The 25,806-nt window shown below is 47.7% G+C and overlaps 1 protein-coding gene across 1 annotated transcript in view; it reads left to right on the top strand.

Moving 5' to 3' along the window:
- PIGX (phosphatidylinositol glycan anchor biosynthesis class X) overlaps nt 1-25,806 on the top strand; it is a 369,667-nt gene that overhangs the window by 95,152 nt on the left and 248,709 nt on the right. The window contains exon 2 of the mRNA XM_030216215.1: nt 607-670. Coding sequence (XP_030072075.1) covers nt 607-670 — 64 coding nt within the window. The remainder of the gene's footprint in view (nt 1-606; nt 671-25,806) is intronic.

Below are 25,806 nucleotides of genomic sequence, written 5' to 3'. Positions count from 1 at the left end.
CTCAGTAGATCTATTTCAGTACATACCATTCATGCAGAACAGTGGAGCTGATGCTAAGGAAGGAGAAATTATGTCATACCTGATAATTTTCTTTCCTTTAATCAGCTACACTGTTCTGCAACCCGCCCTTGGAAGACTTTGGCCCTGGCTCTGGATGTGCTCTGTACTTTCCTTTTTAGTTTAAGAGAAAAAAACCCCAGAAAATAATTAGGCTTCCTGTGAGATCCTGGTGTTTGTGGGGTAGTGAGTATGACTCTGTGGTGTTATGCTTGTTTGATTATCATTGCAGCTGCAGTGGTTGATGGGGCATGGGTGTGGTTACAGAAGGGACCTCCTACTACTTGGGCAGATGCATACTGGATTTTTCCTGGGAGCACCACTAGCTTATACTGGTGAGGTCACTGTCAGAGTTCAGATTTCTCTACTTCCTCCTGCTTGGCAGGGAGGGAGAACACCTGTTCGTGCAGATCAATGAAGCTGAATAAAGGAAAGAAAATTATCAGGTAAAACATAATTTCTCCTTTCTCACACTCTTATTATTGAAATGTTGTTCATAATTTCTCCTTTCTCACACTCTTATTATTGAAATGTTGTTCAAAATTTTAGGTGGAGAGACTACATGTCAAAAAGTAACAGTGATTCGAGAGATTCTGAGTAATGGATTTCATAGGTAAGCCAGGTTTCTGTACACTTCCTTTCCCCTGGTTGTACTCACAGAGCTTTTGCGTGTAATGGGACAGAGAATTCAAACTAAAACCTCTAAAGTGGAAAATGGAAATTCATTAATTAATTTTAAATTTGTTTCATATGTTCATTTGTATGATGAATTTAGCTCATTCCTTTTTCAGAAGAGGCAGCCCAGACATAAGAAGCTTGTTGGCTGTCAGTGACACAATGATCATTCTATAAAGAATGTGGCTTTAAAGAACAGAAAGTTTGTAGTCTGTTAAAAAATTAGGACTCTGCCCAGCTGGGCGCAGACTAGGAATAAGGTGTAGTTAGTGTGCCAGAGGAATAGAGCGACATTGCAAAAAAGAAATGAAAGGGAGAGAGGAAGCATTATCTCTATAGCCAGGAGGTTATAGTATAATGTATGGGTAATTTGAGATTCTGATGACTTGTAGCTTGAAGCTTGGCTTAAAGAGTAATGGGTTGCAGCTGTAAAGAATTTTGTGCTAGCCTGTACATAAATGCCTGCTATACATTTAAAAAACAAAAATCCAGCAACATTCTATACCACTCTACACAAAGTATTAGTGGTTTACAATAAACAATCATAAAAAAATAGCATAATTTAAAAAAGAGCCCAAAATTTCCCTGGAACGGGGGCTAAGGATGAGGGTGAAAAGAGATAAATGCAGAGGTAAAACAAAAACAAAATATATGTCTTTACAGAAAAGGGAGATGAATGCATGGGACAGCCTCCCAGTGGAGGTGGTAGAGGTAAGGACTATGTTGTTGTTGGGTGTTTGTGTGTGTGTGTGTTTAATACATAAACGGTTTAGTTTATTAGATGAACAACCTATTGAGAACCCTATTCTCCCCTCTGACTGCCCCCCGCTTCCCATGGTATGAAATGTCACAAGTTCTGCAGTCAATTGCCATGCTTAATCTTTAGGTCTGTTTTCCATGTTCAGGTTTCTCATTCCATCTTAAAATTTCCCCACATATTTCTTAGCGTCAGCAGCAGATGAATCCAGATACTTGTGGGTTATGACCATGTACCAGCAGGTGGAGATAGAAAGTGCTAAACTGCTCCCTGGTCAGTCAGTATTCTTTTTCTCTAGCAGGCAGATGGATGGTCTCTAACGAGCGCCTGGTTTCATCAGTTGGCAACTACTGTTCTGGGTCTGTCAGTTCAATAGAGCTTTGAGATGTGTGACTGAGTGGTGCTGCCTTTAGGGGGGTACACCTGGTCACACCAGTCCCTCCCCCACCTTCTGGCCCTCTCCCGCCCTTCTTCCATTCTCCTTCCTCAGTGTGTGGAGCACCAAAAAAAAAGAGCCCTTATGGGTCCGACCTTTGGGCGTTCAGTTTTCTGACCTCTCTTGGCTCTTGGAGGGATACTGGTGCTCCCATTATCAGGACTGCTAGAGGAGAGGGTAGTTGTTTGCCTTGGGCCACGTTTGGCGCCAGGCAGGACAACCGTCGACTCTCTGGGTTGTGTTGATTTCCTTTTCACTTTCTTAGCTTACCGCAGTTTATTTATTTGTTACATTTGTATCCCACATTTTTCCATTGTTTTTGAGGTGGCACATGCAGCAGTGATTGAGCACTGCTCCCGTGGTAAAAGCAGCGAGCGGTGTTGGCTGTTTGTCCTGCCGGTTGTGCAGGCTCTTCTGTGCTTGCAAATGCCGTGTCTGCGAGGACTATGCTTGTTTCCTCTGCATGTGAAACACGGGCTTGTTTCCCTTCCGAAGGTGTCATTGGCCATTTTGTTTACATGCAATCCAGGGGGGGGGGGGGGGGTTCTGTGGGCGTTTGTCTTACCCAACCCTGCTTTAGCAGTGCTCTTCCCACTATCAACTAATACAGGGGATTTTTGGGGGGCGTCTGTTCTATTCACCCCCACATTTTGTTGTTCTTTGGTGCAGTGTTACATGGTTTAAAAAAATGGGTCGGGCTCCTTGCAGTGAGTTCTTTATTTCCAGTTTGTCCTCTCAGTTCCTTCATTGCAGAGGAGGTGGCATTCATGTAGGCTCTGATGGTGATTCAGTATCTGGTTGAGAGTGAGCTTAGGGATCCAGAGCTAGTGGTTTTCCATAGCTCCTTCATTGTAGAAGATTAGCTTGGTGGTTCAGTATCCAGTTGAGAGTGAGCTCAGTATCCAGAGTTTACTGCTTCCTGTCCCTCTGCAGTTTGCCCTCCATAGCGCACACGGATTCCAATGGCCATATTCTTCTTCGCCATCTAGCTCTGCATCTCAGCCATGCTAGTTAGCTCCCATGCGCAACCATTCCAGCCAATTATGGATGCTGTCATCCAGAAGATAGCTCTGGCTTAGGCGTTGGACAGCTGCTGGGGCTTCTTGGTCACTTTTACAGGCTACTTTTTGTGGGACCTTTTTTTTTTTTTGGAAAGGATTTAGAGCAATTGATTAGAGACGTAGGGATTTTCAGTCTCAGCAATTGCCAGAGGTCTGACCTAAAGATTCTGTTCATTCCTCTAAGTTTCATCTTAGTTTTGTGAGGTCATGCGCTACAGTCCAGGTGAATCTACTCGTCTGGGTTACCATGTCATTATTTCAAGCCTTTTTTTGTGCTGACAGAAGGAACTCAGCTTCAACTGCAGGTCTACTGATGCCTCTCGCACTTCCCAGTGATGGGGTCTCGGTCCATACCTCAGGTTTCATAATAGCAGGACACCTCTCCGGGTTCCATGAGGTGTAGAGCAAAATTACTTCGTACCAATGTGTCTTGCAAATGATAAAGCAGAGTTACAAACTGGAGTTCGCTCTTTTCCATTGCAGAATATGTTTTTCAGGACCTCCATGCCTGTCCAGCCCAACTGTCCAGCAGTTCATGCCTCCTTGCAAATGCTTTTTGCATAGTGGAGACTACCCCCTGATGTGAATGGGTAAGGGAACCTATTCCATTTCCTTCATAGTCCCAAAGAAGTGGGGTTCCTTCCACCTGGGTTTGGCCTTGCAAGAGTCAATAGCATGATTGGGAACATTGCAGTCTGTATTAGTTTCAGTCCAGCAGGGAGAGTTCTACCCTCCCTAGTTCTTAAGGAAGCATACTTTCATATTCCCATTTGTCCTCCCCCACTGAAGTTTTCTGTGATTTGTAATCTTTGGAGAATATTATCAATTTCTGATCATACCATTCAGTCTGTTTCCATCACCAAGGACATTTTTCCAGCTCCTGGTAGTAGTGGCAGCCTTCATTCACAAAGATGGATTTCAGGTTCATCCCTATCTTGATGATTGGCTGAGTTGCAACTGTTCTTATCAAGAGAGATAGCTTCTTCTTTTTCAGTCTTAGGACTGGTATTCCAGTTTACCAAGAGTTGGCTGTTTCTAACAGAAATCTTGGAGCATCTGAGAGTGATTTTCGCCTTGGGCTTAGGAGAGACATTTCTTCCTGTTCATCAGCCTAAGGTTCGTCCAAGTCCGGATCTACTTTCCCTTTCATGTCTCAGTGTCTGGGAATATGTTCAAGTTCTATCCACAGTAGTCTCTCTCTCTTTCTCTTCAACGTTCGTTCATGGGCCAGTTTCCACTTCAGTCCGCTTCAGCTGTCCCTTCTCAGCTGCTGTTCTCCATTTCTCTTGGACCCTTCAAGCCAAGCTCAGTCTTAACCAGTGGATTTGTAATATGGTTAAAAACAAAATACAAAAGTTACCTTTTCTTTTGAAGTGCTGGAGGGGTCCTCAGGCCTGCAGAGATGGTCTGAGGCATTCTGAGATGTATTCCGGAGGAGATCAGAGGCCAGTTTAAATCCTTTAGTTTTTTGTTTAATTTGGACACCCTTTTTGGAAGTCCATGGGGTTCCAGGCTCGTTTTGGGACTTTTTAGGGGCAGAAGTTGTTTGTGACCAGCCCTGATGGCTGGCTGGCTGGCTGGCTTTAAGTGAAGTAGAGACAGAGAGCATTACTGGCTAATGGCAAGTTCTGCACATGCTCAGTAAGACTCTGAAACTGTGAGTAGGCCTGAAAACCGGGGCCTGGACAGGGCCTTGGTGAGGATTATTAATTCTTTTTGGTTAGTAAGGGGCATTTGGGGGTCCTATTTAGGTGAACTATGGGGATCTGACCAAAAGAGATATTGTTTTTAAATTGTTTTAGTGAAATACGCAGTTTTAGGGGGCTGCGCATCTTTGGGGGGGGGGGGTGTGTTTTGGAATTTTAATGGTGGAATAGGATGGAGGGGGATTTGGCTCAGAACGGGTTACCATATGGCTCCAGAAAAAGGAGGATGGATTGAGCCAGCTGGGTTTTACTTCCATTGCTTTCAAGCAATGGAAGTAAAACCCGGCTGGCTCAATTACTTCCATTGAAAGCAATGGAAGTAAAACCCGGCTGAGAAGGGACAGATGATGTCATCTGATTCTGGTTACCTGGACTACGGCTTGGGTAGAGCAGGAGAGAAGCATAGGATAAGAGAGCTGACAGGGTGGTTTTTGTATGCTGGCAGAGAAAGCTTTATTTCTGCAGAGAGGCCAAGAGAAGGCCAGGGGCTATTTTCAGTGAGGGGCTGAAAAAGCAGAGAATCATCTTGGAAGTAGTGCTGGTAGGAGTGGGGAAATTAAAAGGGACTCTCCAGTACTTTAGGAAAAGGGAGTTTAACTCTTTATGAGAAGGGCCAAAGTGGCACAGAATCTATTTACCAACAGTTGTTGGGATTCTGAGAGAGCACCCTAGGGGTGTTGAGCTGGGAGGTTTAAGTTTCCAGTTGATGGGGAGAGAGTTGTTATTTTAAAAGGGCAATGGTATAACCAAGTAGTGACAGTTGAAGAATAAACTCCAGAATATAGCATATGATCCTTGAACAGGGTGGCCTAGGGAGGATCTGTCAGTTGAAGAAGCTGGACCTGGGTTTAAGGTTAGCCAGTATTAGTGACAGGGCTCCTGTATCAGGGTCACAGTAATGTTAAGTTCCTGTTCTTGTGCACCAACTGCTGTAAAGCAGGTTCCTGTGAGTTCCAGCAGTAATTCTGAGTGGCAGATGCTGATGTTCCAGAGCGGCTGATGTTCCTGAGTGGCAGCGGTGATTCCTGACAGTTCCGGTTTCCTGCAGCAAGAAAGTATCACAGAGATAACACAAAGTATGGAACAAAGTATCACAGAGGTGACCCAGATATAGAGAGTAGGACAATAGGAAGAGATGTAGGGGAGAGGATTGGAGTATGGGTAGTGCTAGTGGTGTGGCTTGAGTTTGAGAATTAAGTTGGTGTTCCAAGAGGGGTTCCTGACAAATTTAAAGCCTGTAACCAGATTGCTGCTGGATTTCAGTCTGTTTTCTTTTGGTGGGCTACCATCAACAAGAATGTAGACTGGATTAACCACATATATTACAATCAGCAGAGGTTTGTGAATTACGCCAGAGATGCTGTTCAAGGTATAGCAGCTCAGTTGGATGGCACTAGCAGAATGACCATGGAGAACCAGATGGTTCTTGACCATTTGTTGGCTGCAGAAGGAGAGGTATGCAAGAAAGTAGGTACCCAGTGTTGTACCTTTATCCCCAACAATACTGCTCCAGATGGGTCAATAACCAGAGCATTGCAAGGCCTCACTTCGATTTCTGAGGAACTTGCTACCAACTCAGGTGTTGATACATCTTGGACAGGTTGGATGGATAAAGCCTTTGGTAAATGGAAAACATTTATCATCTCAGTGGCAACCACTATCTTAGTGGTAATAGCCATCTTTGTGCTTGTAGGATGTTGCATAATCCCATGCCCCAGAGGATTAGTTGAATGCGTAGTTGAAACAGCTATTAGCAAGAAAGATCCTGCAGGACAATGTCTTGTATGAAAATCTCATAACAAAAGTTGCTGAAGGGACAGAAACATTGGATTATCTCCCTTTCCCTATCATCAAGCCGATCAATCTATAGACTGGTGGGTTGTGTCCATCTACCAGCAGGTGGAGACAGAGAGCAATCTTTTGCCTCCCTATATGTGGTCATGTGCTGCCGGAAATTCCCCAGTATGTTCTCTATCTCAGCAGGTGTGTGGTCACACAGCAGCAGCTCTGGCTAGGTCTCCAAGCCTAATTGTTTAGGTTTGTTGAGTACCTGGGGTTGAGAGCTCTTCGTGAGCAAGTGCAAACCTGGTGGTGCCAGGTCCCTCCTTTTCTCCCCCCTCCCACTGGCTCCGTTAAACAAAAAAAAAAAATTTTTTTTTAAACATTCAAAAAAGGGCGTCCATTTGCAGCTGCTCACTGGAACAAGTCGTCGCTGCTCGGAGCAAGAAGCAGGTAATTTTACCTTTTACTAGCGGGCAGGGGGTTCCCCGAACGGTCTCCACGTGGCTAATGGCCTCGGATGGCAAGGGCGCGAAAAGACGCTCCCCGGAACGCGTTCACACGCCTAGCGGGGAAGCGGGGGGAATCGAAGGTAGAGTCGCCCTTTTTGGGCGCCCTTTCGGAACCGGGAGAGTTCACCGGTTTTTTCCTCCGGCGCGGCAGCCTTTCCCGCCTTAGGCGCCCATCCCCCGCTGGCCGCCCTCCCGGTCGTGACCGGCCACGCAGCTCGGTCGGCTTCTTCTTGGGCCGCCCTCGAGATGGGGAGACGTTAACAGCTTGGTCGCCCTTGAATCGGGTGACAGTAAGAAGTCGGCGAAATTAAAACGCCCTTCTTCCCGCGCGGCTCCTTCTCGGAGTTTCGCGCCGGACGCCATTTTGGACGCGCAACACGCCTCTCCCCCGCTACTGGGAGCGCAGATGGAGGGGCGCCTCTAGGGCCGCGGCACAAGCTGCAGAAATGCACAGACTGGGGGGTTTCTCCCCTGAGTTCATTTTGCTGCTGCATCAAGCCTTTCTTATGCAGAACACTGCCCCTGCCCACCTCTCTGATCGGGGTGATGAGGCCTCTATGCTTAAGCGCCCTCGGATGGATCTTCCACCCTCGGGGGACTTGATCTCCTCTGATGTGGATGACGGCAGCGTGTCTGAGTTCTCCCAGAGATCCTTAGTGGAATCGATGGAAGAGACTGATCCTCGCTCGGATGGAGCGGACGACCCCTCTGCAGCGCGGCTTTTTCGCTCAGAGGATTTGCCCAACCTGCTTGTGCAGGCCATGAGCATTTTGAAGATTGCCTCTCCAGAGGAAGGCTCTCTCTCAGCCTCTACTGGCTCCGCCATTATGCTGGGAACGAAGCACCCGCCTAGAACCTTCTACGTTCATGAAGCCATGCAGACCTTAATTTCCAGCGCAATGGGATGCCCTGAGGCGAGCCTGAAAGTAGCCAGGGCTATGTCCCGTCTGTACCCCTTTCCTGAGGGGGAACGGGAAGCCTTTGTCTGGCCCACTATAGATTCCTTAATCACTGCCATGACTAAGAAAACGGCACTGCCAGTGGAAGGTGGCACTGCCCTGAAGGACGCCCAAGACAGGAGAATGGAGGCGGCCTTAAAGTCGTCCTTTGAGGCGGCCTCTCTGAGTTTGCAAGCCTCGGTTTGCGGCTTCTACGTGGCTAGGGCGTGCCTGACTGTTTTGCAGCGGGCTTCCCCCTCGGACCCTTCCTGGAGGGCGGAATGGCCGACCCTGGAGTCGGGTTTGGCCTACTTGGCAGACTTGCTGTATGATGTTTTGAGAGCCTCGGCCCAAGGGCATGGCTCAGACAGTCTCTGCGCGGCGGTGGCTCTGGCTTAAGCACTGGTCTGCGGACCATGCCTCTAAATGTCGCCTAGCCAAGTTGCCTTTTAAAAGCAAGCTGCTCTTTGGGGACGAGCTGGACAAGATAGTGACTGAGCTCGGCACGTCCAAGGGCAAGAGGTTGCCGGAGGTCAGGACTCCTGGTTCCTCTAAGGGCCGATTCCAGGAAGCCCATCGGTATCGCCCGGGCAAGTCGGCCTCCTGTGCCTCCGCTTCCTTCAAACGGAACTTCTCCCCCAAGCAGCATTCCTTTCGTAGGGACCGCCGTCCCAGAGGTTCGTCCTCCGGCCCGCCCCCAGGGTCGCGTACCCAATGACGGGGACCTGGTCCATGGCCCAGTGCAGATAGGAGGAAGGTTGTCCTCGTTTCTGGCGAGTGGACCAGGGTAACTTCAGACGCTTGGGTTCTGGAAGTCATCAGAGACGGCTACAAGCTAGAGTTCTGCCGACCCCTAAGAGACGGGTTTGTAAACTCTCCTTGCAAGTCTCAGGTCAAAGCAGCTGCCGTGCAGCAGACTTTGAGCAACCTGATCCACCTGGGCGCGGTGGTCCCGGTGCCAGTAGATCAGCTTGGCAAGAGGTGCTACTCCATTTACTTTGTGGTGCCAAAGAAAGAAGGATCTGCTCGGCCTATTCTCAACCTCAAGGGAGTCAATCAGGCCTTGAAAGTTCGGCACTTCCGGATGGAGATCCTCCGCTCCGTAATAGCTGCGGTGAAAAAGGGAGAATTCCTGGCCTCCCTGGACATCAAGGAAGCTTACCTACATATTCCCATCTGGCCGCCTCATCAGCGCTTTCTGCGCTTTGCAGTGCTGGGCCAACACTTCCAGTTCAGAGCCCTCCTGTTCGGGTTGGCTACAGGCTCCGCGGACCTTCTCCAAAGGTAATGGTGGTCATCGCAGCCTTCCTCCGCAAGGAGGGAGTGCAAGTCCATCCCTATCTGGACGACTGGCTAATCCGAGCCCCTTCCTATGTGGAGTGCGGGAGAGCTACAGACAGGGTCATTGCTCTTTTGAGCTCCCTGGGATGGATCATCAACTGGGAGAAAAGCCAGCTGCGCCCGACTCAGTCCCTGGAGTATCTGGGAGTTCGATTCGACACCCAAGTGGGCAGAGTGTTCCTGCCAGACCACTGGAGCGTCAAGCTTCAGACCCAGGTGGGCCAGTCCCTAGCCTCCTCTACTCTTCGGGCTTGGGACTATGTGCAGCTGTTGGGCTCCATGACGGTCACGATGGAAGTAGTGCCTTGGGCCAGGGCTCATATGAGACCACTACAGCACTCCCTTCTGCGGCGGTGGACTCCAGTCTCGGAGGATTACGCCATACGCCTTCCTTTGGATCCAGCGGTGCGAAAGGCGCTGAGCTGGTGGCTGAGGCCAGGCAAGCTGTCCGCAGGAATGCCTCTTACGACCCCGGAGTGGGTTGTCATCACGACGGACGCCTGCTTAACGGGCTGGGGAGCCCACTGCCTGGGACGGACAGCGCAGGGGCTCCTGGTCTCCTGCAGAGACGAAATGGTCCATCAACCTCCTGGAGCTCCGAGCCATTCGGTTGGCACTTCTAGAGTTTCTCCCAGTACTGGTGCTGAGGCCTGTACGGGTCCTGTGGGACAATGCCACGGCTGTGGCCTATGTCAATCGCCAGGGAGGTACCAGGAGCGCCCCTCTAGCCAAGGAGGCCATGAAGCTATACCTGTGGGCGGAAGCGAATCTGGAACAGCTGTCGGCGGCCCACATTGTGGGAGTCATGAATGTCAAGGCGGACTTTCTCAGTCGCCATACCTTGGATCCCGGAGAGTGGCAACTGTCTGCTCGGGCGTTCTTGGACATCACGAAACGCTGGGGCCGGCCGAGCCTGGATCTGATGGCGTCCTCGGCCAATTGCCAAGTGCCATGTTTTTTCAGCAGAGGACGGGACCCTCGATCTCTGGGAGTCGATGCTCTTCTCCAGGCAGTGGCCGGCACAGGAGCTTCTCTACGTGTTCCCGCCCTGGCCCATGATGGGCAGGGTGCTAGGCCGGGTGGCAAAGCATCCGGGCCGGGTGATCCTGGAGGGTCCGGATTGGCCCAGACGTTCCTGGTATGCGGACTTGGTCAGACTCTCGGTGGACGGCCCTCTGCGGCTGCCAGCAGAGCAGGGCCTCTTACATCAGGGTCCCGTGGTGATGGAGGATCCCTCCCCCTTTGGTCTTACGGCCTGGCTATTGAGCGGAAGCGGCTGAGGAAGAAGGGCTTCTCAGACAAGGGCATCGCCACTATGCTGAGAGCGAGGAAGCGCTCTACCTCCACCACTTACGCCAGGGTTTGGAGTACCTTTGCGTCGTGGTGCGAGGCAGGCTCTATATCGCCCTTCACTGCTCCAATATCTTCTGTGTTTGCGTTCCTGCAAGAGTGGCTGGAGAAAGGCCTGTTGCTCAGTTCGCTGAAAGTCCAGTTGGCGGCTCTAGCTTGCTTCAGGGGTCGTCTGAAGGGGGCTTCCCTGGCTTCACAGCCGGATGTGGTACGCTTTCTCAAAGGAGTAATCACCTGCGCCCCCCTCTGCACTCGATAGTGCCTACGTGGAATCTCAATCTGGTACTACGGACCTTGCAGAGGCCGCCCTTCGAGCCCTTGCCAAGGGCATCGCTGAAGGACCTGACGTTGAAAGCAGTCTTCCTGGTGGCTATCACATCAGCCAGAAGAGTTTCCGAGCTCCAGGCACTCTCGCGTAGAGAACCGTTCCTGCGATTCACTGAGGCAGGAGTATCCTTCCTGCCCAAGGTTGTTTCTCGATTCCATGTAAATCAGCAGCTTTACCTACCCTCTTTTCGTAGGGAGGATTAACCAGAGGAGTACCCTGCGCTCAAATACTTGGGATGTTAGACGGGTCATCATCAGATACTTGGAAGTAACCAATGATTTCCGGAAGTTGGATCACTGTTCGTGCTGTTCGCAGGCCCTCGTAAGGGTCTGCAGGCATCTAAGCCTACAGTGGCACGTTGGGTCAAGGAGACGATCGCGTCAGCTTATGTGGCGGCGGGGAAGATTCCGCCTATTCAGCTGAAGGCACACTCTACTAGAGCACAAGGGCAGCCTCGATGGCGGAGTCCAGATCTGTCTCCTTGGAAGAGATTTGCAGAGCGGCTACTTGGGCGTCGGCTCATACCTTCTCACGACATTACCGCTTGGATGTGGCTGCTCGGGCCGAGGCCCAGTTTGGTGCTTCAGTGTTGCGTTCAGGAATTTCCAGTCCCGCCCTGGGTGAGTACTGCTTCGGTACGTCCCACCAGTCTATGGATTGATCGGCTTGATGATAGGGAAGGTAAAATTATGTATATACCTGATAATTTTCTTTCCCTTAATCATAGCCGATCAATCCATAGCCCCTCCCAGATATCTGTATGTTTGTGTTCTGGTTATATTTCAGGTTCAAGTTCAGTCTTCATTTCCTGTTCACGAGGACTTCGTGTTCAAGTTCTTCCAATTGAAGTCTCTTCGAGTTGAGACGATTTTGTGTTACAGTGAGCTGCTGCTTCCTCTCCCCCCGTTTCGGCGGTGGCTAGATTGATAACTAAATTATGCCGGCGCTCCCTCCCGCTTCATGCGGCTGTAGGGTAGCTTGTATCCCTCCGGCTTCGGCGGTATTAGGGTAAGCCACCTCCTCCCGCGGTTGCGGTAGCAGGATAAGCCAGTTCCCCCCGCGTCAGCGGGTTGTGGTTTCCTGCCCACCGCCCCGGCGGTGGTGCGCGGGAATATTTCCCCTCCCCCGCTTCGGTGGTGGTGAGCTGGGCAGAGTGTCCCTTTGTGGGTGTAATTCTCTAAGTGCTGAGTCCTGCGGATGGAGCTTTGATATCGACATACTGGGGAATTTCCGGCAGCACATGACCACATATAGGGAGGCAAAAGATTGCTCTCTATCTCCACCTGCTGGTAGATGGACACAACCCACCAGTCTATGGATTGATCGGCTATGATTAAGGGAAAGAAAATTATCAGGTATGATACATAATTTACCATGCACTTTTCAAGAAGCTTTGCAATAGAAGGACCTGCTACTATTTAGCAGTATTATATTCATGGTTTTAGCTAAATATTAAACAATGCTAATCAATAATGTAACCTTGCTAATCAATGAGTAACCCGCAGTAATTTGTATTAATCAACTTGAGGCAAAAATGTTAAATAAGATAAAAACTGTATAAGAATATAAGCACACATATGTATATATATATATGTATATATATATATATATATATATATATATATGTATATATATATATATATATATATATATATATATATATATATTTATTATTTATATTAATCAAGCTTGTAGGTTGATGGATTATTATTTTTTTTTATAAACTGATCTGTTGTTAATGTCTCACCGCAGATTTAACTAAGTCCCAAGAGGGGTAATGGTAGGACATGTGAAAGACCCAAGGGTTGGTTAGTGTAAAGGGAAACCCCATACCCCTAATACACATGCATTTGTTAAACCTTATGCATGATACTTCTTGTTTTGGATTGTACCTGGTCCATAAAGATGTCGGAGGACATACCAGGCCCCCTCATAGATAGTCTGAGCACCTTCTGGAATAGATGGTAACAACTTGGATGTTCTTCAGGTGCTGCCCCCATTAATGGGGCCAGCAAGAGGGGCGATATAGAAAAATGGTGCAGCCTGAGGCCTTGTGGAAAGATAGTACATAAGTAATGCCACACTGGGAAGAGACCAAGGGTCCATCGAGCCAGCATCCTGTCCACGGCAGCGGGCCAATCCAGGCCAAGGGCACCTGGCGAGCTTCCCAAACGTACAAACATTCTATACATGTTATTCCTGGAATTATGGATTTCTCCCAAGTCCATTTAGTAGTGTTTTATGGACTTGTTCTTTAGGAAACCGTCTAACCCCTTTTTAAACTCTGCTAAGCTAACCGCCTTCACCAGGTCAAGCAGATTTAATGGGCCTAGAAATCAAAAGGACCTCTCTGTATCAAAAGATAACAAGAATACAGTTGACACTTGTTTCTGACAGTTTGGCAGCTGCCAGATGATTGAAAATAACTGTAAGAATTTAATAAACACCAGGTGCAAGGCGAAAAGGAGAGGTTGTGGTCAAAGTCCAGTACGAACCAGGTGTGGAAAGTTGGGGCTTTTTCCGGGGACTGTTATGAAAATCTGTGGTGAGAGGGGTCATAATGGCCATCTAATATAATAATTTGCTCCTTCAACGTTCAAATGTGTCTCACTGGGATTGTAACCATCTCCTGATGTCACGAACGCAGTGAGAGACATTGGAACGTTGTAGGAGCAACTTCAGCCCTTCCTCCACACGCACCAACATCTCCCGCGCCTGCCACAACGCCCTCCCCCACCGAGGTCGCCCCCCTCCACCCCCCCCTAACGTCAGGAGATGTTAATCCTCCGTTTTTCTCCGCCCAAAAAGTTGTACCTCCTGGTCCGCAGGACCCCCTTCCCCCCTTCTGTCATTTCAGGACCCCCCTTCCCCCCTGAGTTTCAGTACCCCCTCCCCCCTCTCTGCCCCTCCCTTTCGTAAGAGCCGGCTGTTTAAAAGTTTTTACCTCCTGCACGCAGGGACGCCGCTTCAGACAGCCTTTTCTTTCGCTTCAGTTTCAGCTGTTGAAACAGAAGCGAAAGAAAAGGCTGTCTGAAGCGGCGTCCCTGCATGCAGGAGGTAAAAACTTTTAACAGCCGGCTCTTACGAAAGGGAGGGCAGAGAGGGGGAGGGGGTACTGAAACAAGGGATGTGAAGGGGTCCTGAAACTACAGAGGGAGGCCTGAAACTACAGAGGGGGAGGGAGGCCTGAAACGACACGGGGGGAGGGGATTCCTGGAACTCCACTGGAAGGGAGGGGCGGGTCCTGGATCAGGGAGGAGCGAGGGGGGGGAGGGGGATGGGAAGAAGGGGGGGGTCCTGGAACTTGGATGAGGGGGGAGGGGGGTCCTGGAACTCGGACAGGGGGAGAGGGGTTCTGCAAACTCTGTCTCATACACTCTCTCGGTCTCACAAAGAGTCTGTATATCGCACACGTACTCTCACGCTCTCTCTCACACACACTCTCACACACACTGTATCTGTGTGAAACACACTCTCTCACAGACACACTCGCACCCAGTCTCACTCTTTCTCTGTCACACACACTCGCACAGTCACTCTCACACATACACTCTCTCAAACATACACACTCCGAGGAAATCCTTGCTAGCGCCCGTTTCATTTGTGTCAGAAACGGGCCTTTTTTACTAGTCTGGATAATAAAACGTAAACATGTTTTTGAGGGGAAGATCACGTGACGCCATGGCGGAGAGCAGACGCACCTGAAGAGCTCTCCGACCCCGATACTCCTCTCCCGTTGAGCGCACAACCACGGACACAGAGTACGCGCTATAATACACCGGAGCATAGATAAAACTCCAGCAAGTGAATATCAGCAGCATACGCCGGGGATGGCTGCGAAAACTGCTCAAAAAGAGAAGTTGCGGCAAAAACAACCAGACCCCAAAATGGCGTTCTCGCCGGAAAAATCCAGCACGGCAGTTTCGTCGGCGTGGTGGCGGAGATAACGGCGGAGATGTCCGCCGTTATGGAGGAACTACTAGACCGCAGATTAGCCCCCATTGACTCCAAATTGGAGCAGCTGCACTCGCGAATGGAAGACTTGGCGAGAGAATGTGTGGCCTGTCAAACTCAACGAGCATGGTGGAGGATAAATTACAGGAGGTGGAGGCCGAACAAAAAACGTCCAGAGGACGTGTTGAAGCGCTAGAACAAAAAGTAAAGAACTACAGAATCGTTCTAGACGCAACAATTTGCGCCTGGTGGGACTTCCGGAGGCCATGGGTGGCAGGGACATAATTATGGAACTGGAACGTTGGCTTACCGCAAGAGTGGCCTTCCCTGCGCACATGGGCCCCGTGAGAGTGGAGAGAGCCCACCGTCTGGGGCCTCGAATAGATAATACCAATAAACCCAGAGTACTCATAATGCGGGTTTTGAATTTCCAACACAAACAACATATTTTGCAAGCCTCCAAGAAAGACAATGTGCTGATGTATGAACAGAAAGAATACTATGTTTTCAAGATTATCGGCGGAGGTGGCGGGGAGACGCCGCGCTTTCTCCCCAGTGTGTACAGCATTGTTTAATCAGAAGATTAGATTCAACTTGATGTACCCAGCGCAGCTGAAAATCGTGTACAAAGGATCAACGCATGTATTTGACGCAGTGGAGGAGGCGAAAAAATTTGTGACCCAGATCGGGGCAGAAGACGAGGAAAGCACTAGGAGAGACGCCCCGGCATGAACCAGAGGAGAGGACGGGGTGCTACGCTATCAATCAACTAGAGAAAGGTTTTATGGACAACAGCCATAAGATTGCAAGGTTTGATTAGATAACAGATCAACTCAGCAGCAGATGTTAATGTTAATGATTGATAAATAGAGAGAGATCTCATGGACATCAACCACAGTTTTGACAGGTTTGACCAGATAACAGACCGTTTGAACAGTTGAGGTTAATGTTTGATAAAGTTGTATAGGATATAAGGATTTTTGACTAATTGGAGGGGTTCACACCTGCATAGCTTGCACCACGGGGACAGACCTCAGGAATATAATGACAAATCTAGAGATTTAAGACAGATTGGAGGTATAATACCTAGGACTGGAGGTGGACTCTGAAATTTGTATATTGAGGCCTGCCCATACCAAAGCCAGATTGATGGTATAAATGACCTTGTAAAATGATCTTAATAGGTACTGCCAATGAGGGGAGACACAATTTGAGAAGTATAAGGAACCTGTACCAGGGGTTTATAATGTTTGTTGCGGGTTGATTGCTAAAGGGGTATAAACAAATTGGAAGGGCCTTAAAAGTCCAGAGTATATAACGGATGAGACCATGAAAGGGAGGGAGGTCGGGAGGCGATAAATGTGATCGGTTCCTATATTGGGAAACATGGAACAAGGGGGAGGGGTCAGAAGAACGGGGTGGGGGGATGGGTAGGGGAAGGAGTAGAGATTTGGGTGGGAGGGATAAAAGGGAACAAAGCCAACCAATACGTTAGGGGGAGAGGAAGAACACTGGAACAAAGACAAGGCAAAGGTCGAGAGTGGAAATGGGGGGGCATAGGCTGGGGTGCCCTCCTGACAAAACAACAGGAAAAGAGTTACACTACAGAACATAATAGGCCCGATAGACTATGGTTAGGCTCGTTACTTGGAACGTGGGGGTATACACTCACCCATAAAGAGAACAAAAATCTTGCAACAGCTACAGAGAAATAATATAGATATTGCCTTGCTGCAAGAAACACACCTTAGCCAGGAGGAACATGCAAAGCTTAGGACATGGTGGGTGGAGGAATGCGTCTCAGCGGGAGCACAAGGGAAAAAAGGAGGGGTAGCGATATTGATTCGTAAAGGGTTGACCACAGCGGTACGACCCATGGTGACGGACGCAGGGGGCCGTTATGTGCTCGTGGAAGTAGAAATATCGGGACAAAAAATGTTAGTAGGCAACGTCTACGCCCCTAATCAATATGACAGACACTTTTACAACCAAATACTACAACATTTACTCTCATATCGTGGGGAACAGATGTTGGTAGGGGGAGACTTTAATACGGTATGGGATGCCTCGATTGATAGCACCCAAGGTAAAAGGAATGATTCGGCGGCGTCTAATAAGGGCTTGAAAAGACTAGGACAAACACTACATTTAATAGATGTGTGGAGGGTGTTACATCCCACTGAAAGAGATTATACTCACCACGCAGAGCCCACACGTCCCAAGCTAGAATAGATTATATATTAACCACTGAAAACATGCTAGGAAAAGTAAAGGATACGCGTATAGGACCTTACACGATTTCAGATCATGCTTGGGTGAGTGTGGAATGGGAATGGGAGGAACGTAGACATAAAAGGGGCCCATGGCAGTTTCCACTAGAATTGACTGGTGACGAGAAATTTAAGACCAAGTTAAAAGAGAGTTGGGAAGATTACACAGCAACGAACCAGCAACACATAGAGAACCCAACTTTATTCTGGGATGCAGCGAAAGCAGTGCTGCGAGGCGAAATAATTAGTTACCACCACCACCTGAGGTCAGCGAGAAATAGGGAAATAATAAGACTAAGTAAGCTGATATGCAAAGCTCGACAGGCCTACGGCCGGACACACACAGAATCACACCGCACTAAACTCATGGAAACTCAAGTCACATTAAACACATTGTTGCACCAGCGGGCTTTGAAGTCTCAAGCATATTATAAATTTCATTTACACAGATTTGGGAATAAAGCAGGGCGTCTATTAGCAAGATTAGCTAACCCGAGAGGGAGCACAAGACAGGTCCTACAAGTGAGAGGGGAACAAGGAAAATGGAACGCACAGCAGATAAGATATGTGAGGCGTTTGCTAAATATTATGACAAACTATACATGAAACCGGAGGATAGAGGACTATCAGAGTCTCTCTATTTAGACAATTTAGACTTACCAGCCCTCAACCAGAGGGATAAAGATAAATTGAATGAACCAATTACAGAGGCAGAAGTAATGCAGGGTATAAAACAAGGACAATTGCTGAAAGCGCCTGGCCCTGATGGGTTCCGCATAGAATTTTATAAGATCCTGGGGGAACACATTGCTCCGACATTAACTAAATATTTTAATAGCATAGTTGACAAGGAACAACCCCGGAAGGCCTATCTTTAGCACATATAGTGGTGCTGCCTAAGCCAGGTAGGGACCCGCAATGTGTAGAGTCATATCGCCCAATTTCCCTATTGAACGTGGAAATAAAATTACTAGCAAAAATTATGGCAAACCGCATGAAACAGGTCCTGCCGAAGCTAATCCATGAAGCACAAACGGGATTTGTGGAGGGCAGGGTAATAGTGAAGAACCTGTGGAAAATCATAGGGGCTCTAGAAAGGAGGAAACATACAGATACACCATCCCTCCTAATAAGCTTTGACGCCGAAAAGGCGTTCGACAAAGTACACTGGGCATTCCTGTTCGCCACATTAAAAAAATATGGGTTTGATGGTCGCTTTATGTCAGGGATTCGAGCCCTCTATCATAGACCAAAAGCTAAGATACGGGTCAACGGATGGGAATCAGAGGAGTTTCAGATACATAGGGGAAACCCGACAAGGATGCCCGTTATCCCCATTATTATTTGTCTTATCGCTTGACCCATTGATCAGAGACATTGAGGCTAGTCCAACGATACAGGTATGCACATAGGTCAGGCCGAATTCAAAACAGCAGCCTTTGCAGATGATCTTTTAGTAATGCTTACAAACCCAAAGACATCGTTCACCGGCTCTAATGGAGATCTTAGAAGAATATGGGGATTTTGCAGGTTTAAGGACTGAACATGACCAAGTCAGAAGCCTTGGCCTCCTCAGCGGGAGGTGAGGGCTCTATGGGGTCAGGGATTCCCTTAAGCTGGGCGGAAGGATCCTTTAAATACTTGGGGATTCAACTGACTATGGAGTTAGGAAAACTGCAGGACTTAAACGTACGCACCCTGTTAGAGGGGACAAGACAGCGCCTAGACAGATGGGAGGGCCTCCCGTTATCATTAGTTGGAAGGATAAATTTAATACGCATGGTAATATTCCCCAAATGGTTGTATCTCCTGCAGACACTCCCCCTTCGACTGACACGCAAGGAATTAATGAACATTAACCGGGCCTTTAGCAGGTTCTGTTGGGCGAGAAAGAAACCCCAAATAAGGCCGCAGTGATGAGAGGGAGATGGAATAAGGAGGATTGGGAGTGCCAGACCTTGCCTTGTACAACCAAGCTTGTCTCCTTAGACATATAGGAGACTGGGTAAGCCACTCAAATGTCTTCACAACCATTGAAAATGGAACAGGAATATTTCGCTCCGTACGATGTTATCACATTATTGCACTTGGAACAGGGACAAATTCCAGCTCAGTTAAAACGTTGTCATTTGCTACAATCCATGCGAAAGGCATGGAAAGAGCTAGTTAGGACCTTGGGAGGAATACCAGGAACATCAGAACTCTTAGCATTTAGAGGGAACCCGAGTTTTGAGCCTGGACAAACTAACTCAGTCTTCCTTCGATTGGGAGGCACAGGGACTCACAAAAGTGGAACATCTGCTAGGAAGGGATGGAGAAATCATGAAATTCGAAGACCTAGAAAGTAAAATAGGGAGTGCATGGGGGGACTATTTTGCATTTGTACAAGCTAAACATTATATTTCTAGCCTTAACCAATCCACACTCCAATCAAAAATAGGAGGTCGGATACAAAACTTCTTCCTGACACTGGAAGCAATAGGAATGACAGTATCTTCTATAAGCCGAGCAATAGAAAAAAAAACGCCCCCATAAAAAACTTGGACTATATTAAACAAAAATGGGAACAGGAGTCGGGAGGGTCATTAGGGAGGTGGGATGTAGGGGCCACACTGAGACGCATTCCGATGCTCACTATAGATGAAAGGCTCAGGGAGAGTGGATATAGAGTGGTAATGAGGCATATATGTCAGGGAAGCAATGGGGACACATAACTACCGGGGGGGAAACGTGAACTGTGTTAAATGTGACCAGGAAAACCCCACGTTATTTCACGCCTTTGGGACTGCCCTGGAGTTCGTATGTTTTGGAGACGAATTCAATGTTTTCTAACCGCCACGACACAGACACCGGTGAGGGGGGTATGGGAACATTACGTGCTGGACACACAACCAGCGTTCGCGGCAGTGGCGAAAGGGCCTAGGCTTTGGTGTCGTAAGGTCAGTCTGATAGCACGCAAGACCATATTGCAAAAATGGATATCTCCCGACCCACCAGCCTATTGGCATTGGCGGAACCAAATACATGAGATGGCTACATGGGAGGCCAGGGAGGCAAAAGGTAATCCAAAACGGAAAAAATGTTTCATGCAAATATGGGGACCTTATTTACAAGGGCTTAATCCAAGGGGTAGGAGCCTATTACTCAACACGTTGTGAAACAGATCTGGATGTTCATATAGAGAGTAAACCTTTTCCCGAACAAAGGTTGGCAAGCGGGGGGGAGGAGGGATTGGGGAGAATTTGTATCATTATGAAAAGGGAATAATTAATATACATGTTACCAATGTACTATGTTATTGATAACTAAGATCAGATGGACATTTGGGCAATGCTCGACAGCGCCAGTGGCTCAGCCGGGAGGGGACCACAAGAACAAGGGCTCCCTCCCGGGATAATGGAAGCCTACCTGCAAACAATGGTTCTATATAGAGACGAACTCAAAGAAAATAAAATATGCATTGCCTAGTTTAAGTCGCATTTGGGACATGTGGGAGGGGAAAAGGGAGGGGGGGGGGGAGAAAACAAAATAAAATAATGATGGTAAACGATATTCACCCTGTACAGATGCATAACACTTGTAATGAATAATTGTTTTTGAAGTCATTCGGTTGTACATGCCAGATTGTTCCATCAATAAAAAAGTTGAAACATAAACATGTTTTTGAGGCTAATTGAAATTAATGTTAGCCAAAAAGGGTATATAAGAAACTGACAGCTCATACGCAAATGGAGAAGTCCAGGACATGTCGGACCACTCCTGGTCACTCTGTCACATGGCTCTCCCTAAGAATATGTCTGTATTCTTATAACCTGCTTGTAAGAATTGCTTGTGGTAAGTAATAAATTCTAGAAGAAAAACCTATCTCTCATTCTCTTTATTTATCCTTATCTAGCTCCCTATTTAGTTGGGTTTGGTCTAGCACCCTAACGGGTAAAGGAATCAGAATAGCATAGCTTGCAGCCTAGCACTTCCTCGACCTTACTCACAGAGGTCAGTCCTCTGTGGTTAATGTCTTGGAAGGAGCTGAAAAATATACAATAGTAAAAGATAGTAAAATAAATAAATAGGAACAGAAACATTTCCAATACTAGACAGAAATGAAGGTAGCACTCGCAGCCAGTCTTACAGCATTCATTAAGCAGGATAATTCAGGGCTGTATATCTCTTGTCCTCTTTAGTAGCAATAAATTCTTGTAATTTTTTTTTTTTTTGGGGGGGGGGGGGGGGGGGGGGGGTCAAAGAAACCATAACTGCATTTAAAGACACTATACATCTACAAGAAAATCTTAGAACAAAAGAAACTCCCAAAGCCTGGACTCTAGGCCTTAAGGCCAAGAATTATCTTTATCTTCTCTGAGTTTCTCTAGCTAAATCAGTAAACACTTGAATAACTGACCTCAAAAACTTTGCCCTCATATGATGAAAATATAGATGATATATATTATTTATATCTAGATCCAGGGCAAAAGTTACCAAAGAGTAGGTCAGGTGTAAGTTCCAATGAGCTTTCCAAGAACTCCATGAGGTTTATGTCAGGCTGAGATTGAACATTTGAACTCCTTAAAATACCAGACAGATATTGGGCTCTGATTATGGGTGGAAAGCCCTCAGCTGGATCTCCCAATATCTTAAGAAAATACTTTTTCAGCTTATCAATGGTAGGAATTAAGGAAGATTTTGGAAAATTTAAATATCTCAAATGATTTCTTCTGACAAAATTGTTCAAATATTCAAGCTTATGAGACTGAATATTCCTCTCTTTAATAGTCACAATGGAAAAGCTCTGTAACTTCTTTACCTCCTCTTCCAAAGAACCAATTCTGGACCCCTGTTGCCCCAAATCCTGAGTCAGAGCTTGATAATTTCCTTTCAGTAATGATACCTTGTTTCCAAAAGATTTGGACACCTGGAAGTGAGAAAAACATACTCCCTGGATAGCGTCCCAAAAGGACTCCGTCACCACTGCCGGTCTTTCCAGTAGTTCAGGAACCAAAGAAGAAGCTATCCCTTTGATCTGAAGCAGGAGCTGAATCCCAGCCCTTCCTGCATCTTGAGCTGACACATTCGTGGAAGAGGCAGCAAACGGAGGCCCTCCAGTTGCTGTAAGCCCGGGTGCCACAACTGGTTCCCCTTGTTTAAGCGTCTTTGTCGCTGCAAAGCTACTTCCGGATCTTGGCGAGGCAGGCTGCAAGGGAGGGCTGAGTGACGTGCACTCCATGCGGCTCTCTCATAGTGACCCCTCGGACCAGTGTTGCCAGGGCTGCGGGTTTCTCGCCAAATTGGGCTCCTTTCCGCGAGCCACTGCGGCTTTTTCACGCCGCATGCAGGTTGTGGGATTTGGGGCGGCTTTTTTAAGCCCCGCTGGTGGTTTTTTCGCCCACTGCGGTTTTTTTCCCCGCGGCCATTGGCCACAGGTTGGCTGGTTTTCCCATGGCTGTGGCCAGTATGTCATTTGTATGCAAATGGCCTCTAATATTAATGATGTCATTCATATGCAAATTGACTCATTAATATTTATTAATGATGTCATTCACATGCAAATTGACTTTGTGCAGTTTTGGGCTGGCTTTGGGCGTGACAAATTTTTTCCATCTGGCAACTGAAGCGGGTGCAATGCCAGACTCCAAACATATCCAGTTAACTTCTTCAGGGTGAGACCTCCTTCAGGATTAGGGGGATACCACCGGATTTTGCCTTCCGTTTCCACACAGACACGAGGAAACACACCCAGCAAGACAAGCCAAACTCAGGAGAAGCAGGAGCTCAGGTATGCACATGTGTCCCAGGTGCCATCTTGCCCAGCCCCCAAGGGCTTTTCTAAATACAGTGGGGGAAATAAGTATTTGATCCCTTGCTGATTTTGTAAGTTTGCCCACTGACAAAGACATGAGCAGCCCATAATTGAAGGGTAGGTTATTGGTAACAGTGAGAGATAGCACATCACAAATTAAATCCGGAAAATCACATTGTGGAAAGTATATGAATTTATTTGCATTCTGCAGAGGGAAATAAGTATTTGATCCCCCACCAACCAGTAAGAGATCTGGCCCCTACAGACCAGGTAGATGCTCCAAATCAACTCGTTACCTGCATGACAGACAGCTGTCGGCAATGGTCACCTGTATGAAAGACACCTGTCCACAGACTCAGTGAATCAGTCAGACTCTAACCTCTACAAAATGGCCAAGAGCAAGGAGCTGTCTAAGGATGTCAGGGACAAGATCATACACCTGCACAAGGCTGGAATGGGCTACAAAACCATCAGTAAGACGCTGGGCGAGAAGGAGACAACTGTTGGTGCCATAGTAAGAAAATGGAAGAAGTACAAAATGACTGTCAATCGACAAAGATCTGGGGCTCCACGCAAAATCTCACCTCGTGGGGTATCCTTGATCATGAGGAAGGTTAGAAATCAGCCTACAACTACAAGGGGGGAACTTGTCAATGATCTCAAGGCAGCTGGGACCACTGTCACCACGAAAACCATTGGTAACACATTACGACATAACGGATTGCAATCCTGCAGTGCCCGCAAGGTCCCCCTGCTCCGGAAGGCACATGTGACGGCCCGTCTGAAGTTTGCCAGTGAACACCTGGATGATGCCGAGAGTGATTGGGAGAAGGTGCTGTGGTCAGATGAGACAAAAATTGAGCTCTTTGGCATGAACTCAACTCGCCGTGTTTGGAGGAAGAGAAATGCTGCCTATGACCCAAAGAACACCGTCCCCACTGTCAAGCATGGAGGTGGAAATGTTATGTTTTGGGGGTGTTTCTCTGCTAAGGGCACAGGACTACTTCACCGCATCAATGGGAGAATGGATGGGGCCATGTACCGTACAATTCTGAGTGACAACCTCCTTCCCTCCGCCAGGGCCTTAAAAATGGGTCGTGGCTGGGTCTTCCAGCACGACAATGACCCAAAACATACAGCCAAGGCAACAAAGGAGTGGCTCAGGAAGAAGCACATTAGGGTCATGGAGTGGCCTAGCCAGTCACCAGACCTTAATCCCATTGAAAACTTATGGAGGGAGCTGAAGCTGCGAGTTGCCAAGCGACAGCCCAGAACTCTTAATGATTTAGAGATGATCTGCAAAGAGGAGTGGACCAAAATTCCTCCTGACATGTGTGCAAACCTCATCATCAACTACAGAAGACGTCTGACCGCTGTGCTTGCCAACAAGGGTTTTGCCACCAAGTATTAGGTCTTGTTTGCCAGAGGGATCAAATACTTATTTCCCTCTGCAGAATGCAAATAAATTCATATACTTTCCATAATGTGATTTTCCGGATTTAATTTGTGATGTGCTATCTCTCACTGTTACCAATAACCTACCCTTCAATTATGGGCTGCTCATGTCTTTGTCAGTGGGCAAACTTACAAAATCAGCAAGGGATCAAATACTTATTTCTCCCACTGTAGGTATGTGTTTAACCTTAATTTAAAACTTGAAAGGGAAGGCTCCATTTGGAGATTTAGAGAGAGCCCATTCCTAAAGTGGGCTCTTCAACATTGCACATAGACTTCTGATGAAAGAAGGAATAGCTAAAAGATTCTGTCTAGATGAACGAACAGTACAGGAGACAACATAAGGAGTTACATATCCTGAGAGAAGCAGTCAGACCTATAAGATCACATTTTCTTGCACCCATAAGTAATTTAACAGCCGTATTCTGCACTGTTTGCAACCATCTAACCTCAGTAGTGCTTGTGACTGTAAATAAGACATTACAGTAGTCTAGGTATGTCAAGACAAAAGAATGCAGTAGAATACACAATGCTTTTGGTGCCTGAAGATTTCAAACTGAATGTAGTTGGCACATTCACTACTACTACTACTTAACATTTCTAGAGCGCTACTAGGGTTACGCAGCGCTGTACAGTTTAACAAAGGACAGTCCCTGTCAAAGGAGCTTACAATCTAAAGGACGAAATGTCAAGTTGGGGCAGTCTAGATTTCTTGAATAGAGGTAAAGTGGTTAGGTGCCGAAGGCGACATTGAAGAGGTGGGCTTTGAGTAAGGATTTGAAGATGGGCAGGGATGGAGCCTGGCGTATGGGCTCAGGGAGTTTATTCCAAGCATGGGGGTGAGGCGAGACAGAAAGGGCGGAGCCTGGAGTTGGCGGTGGTGGAGAAGGGTACTGAAATGAGGGATTTGTCTTGAGAGTGGAGGTTACGGGTAGGAGCGTGAGGGTAGAGAGGTAAGGAGGGGCTGCAGATCGAGTGCATTTGTAGGTTAGTAGGAGAAGCTTGAATTGTATGCGGTACCTGATCGGAAGCCAGTGAAGTGACTTGAGGAGAGGAGTGATATGAGTTTATCGGTCCAGGCGGAAGATAAGACGTGCAGCAGAGTTCTGAACGGAAGGGGGGATAGATGGCTAAGTGGGAGGCCAGTGAGGAGAAGGTTGCAGTAGTCAAGGCGAGAGGTAATGAGAGAGTGGATGAGAGTTTGGGCGGTGTGCTCAGAGAGGAAAGAGCGAAGTTTGCTAATGTTATATAGGAAGAAGCGGCAGGTCTTTGCTATCTGCTGGATATGCGCAGAGAAGGAGAGGGAGGAGTTGAAGATGACTCTGAGGTTGCGGGCCAATGAGACGGGGCCGATGAGGGTGTTATCAACTGAGATAGAGAGTGGAGGGAGAGG

Source organism: Microcaecilia unicolor, chromosome 10 (assembly GCF_901765095.1).
Source record: "Microcaecilia unicolor chromosome 10, aMicUni1.1, whole genome shotgun sequence".
In the NCBI taxonomy this organism is placed as follows: Eukaryota; Metazoa; Chordata; class Amphibia; order Gymnophiona; family Siphonopidae; genus Microcaecilia; species Microcaecilia unicolor.
This window is presented reverse-complemented; position numbering and strand designations above follow the sequence as displayed.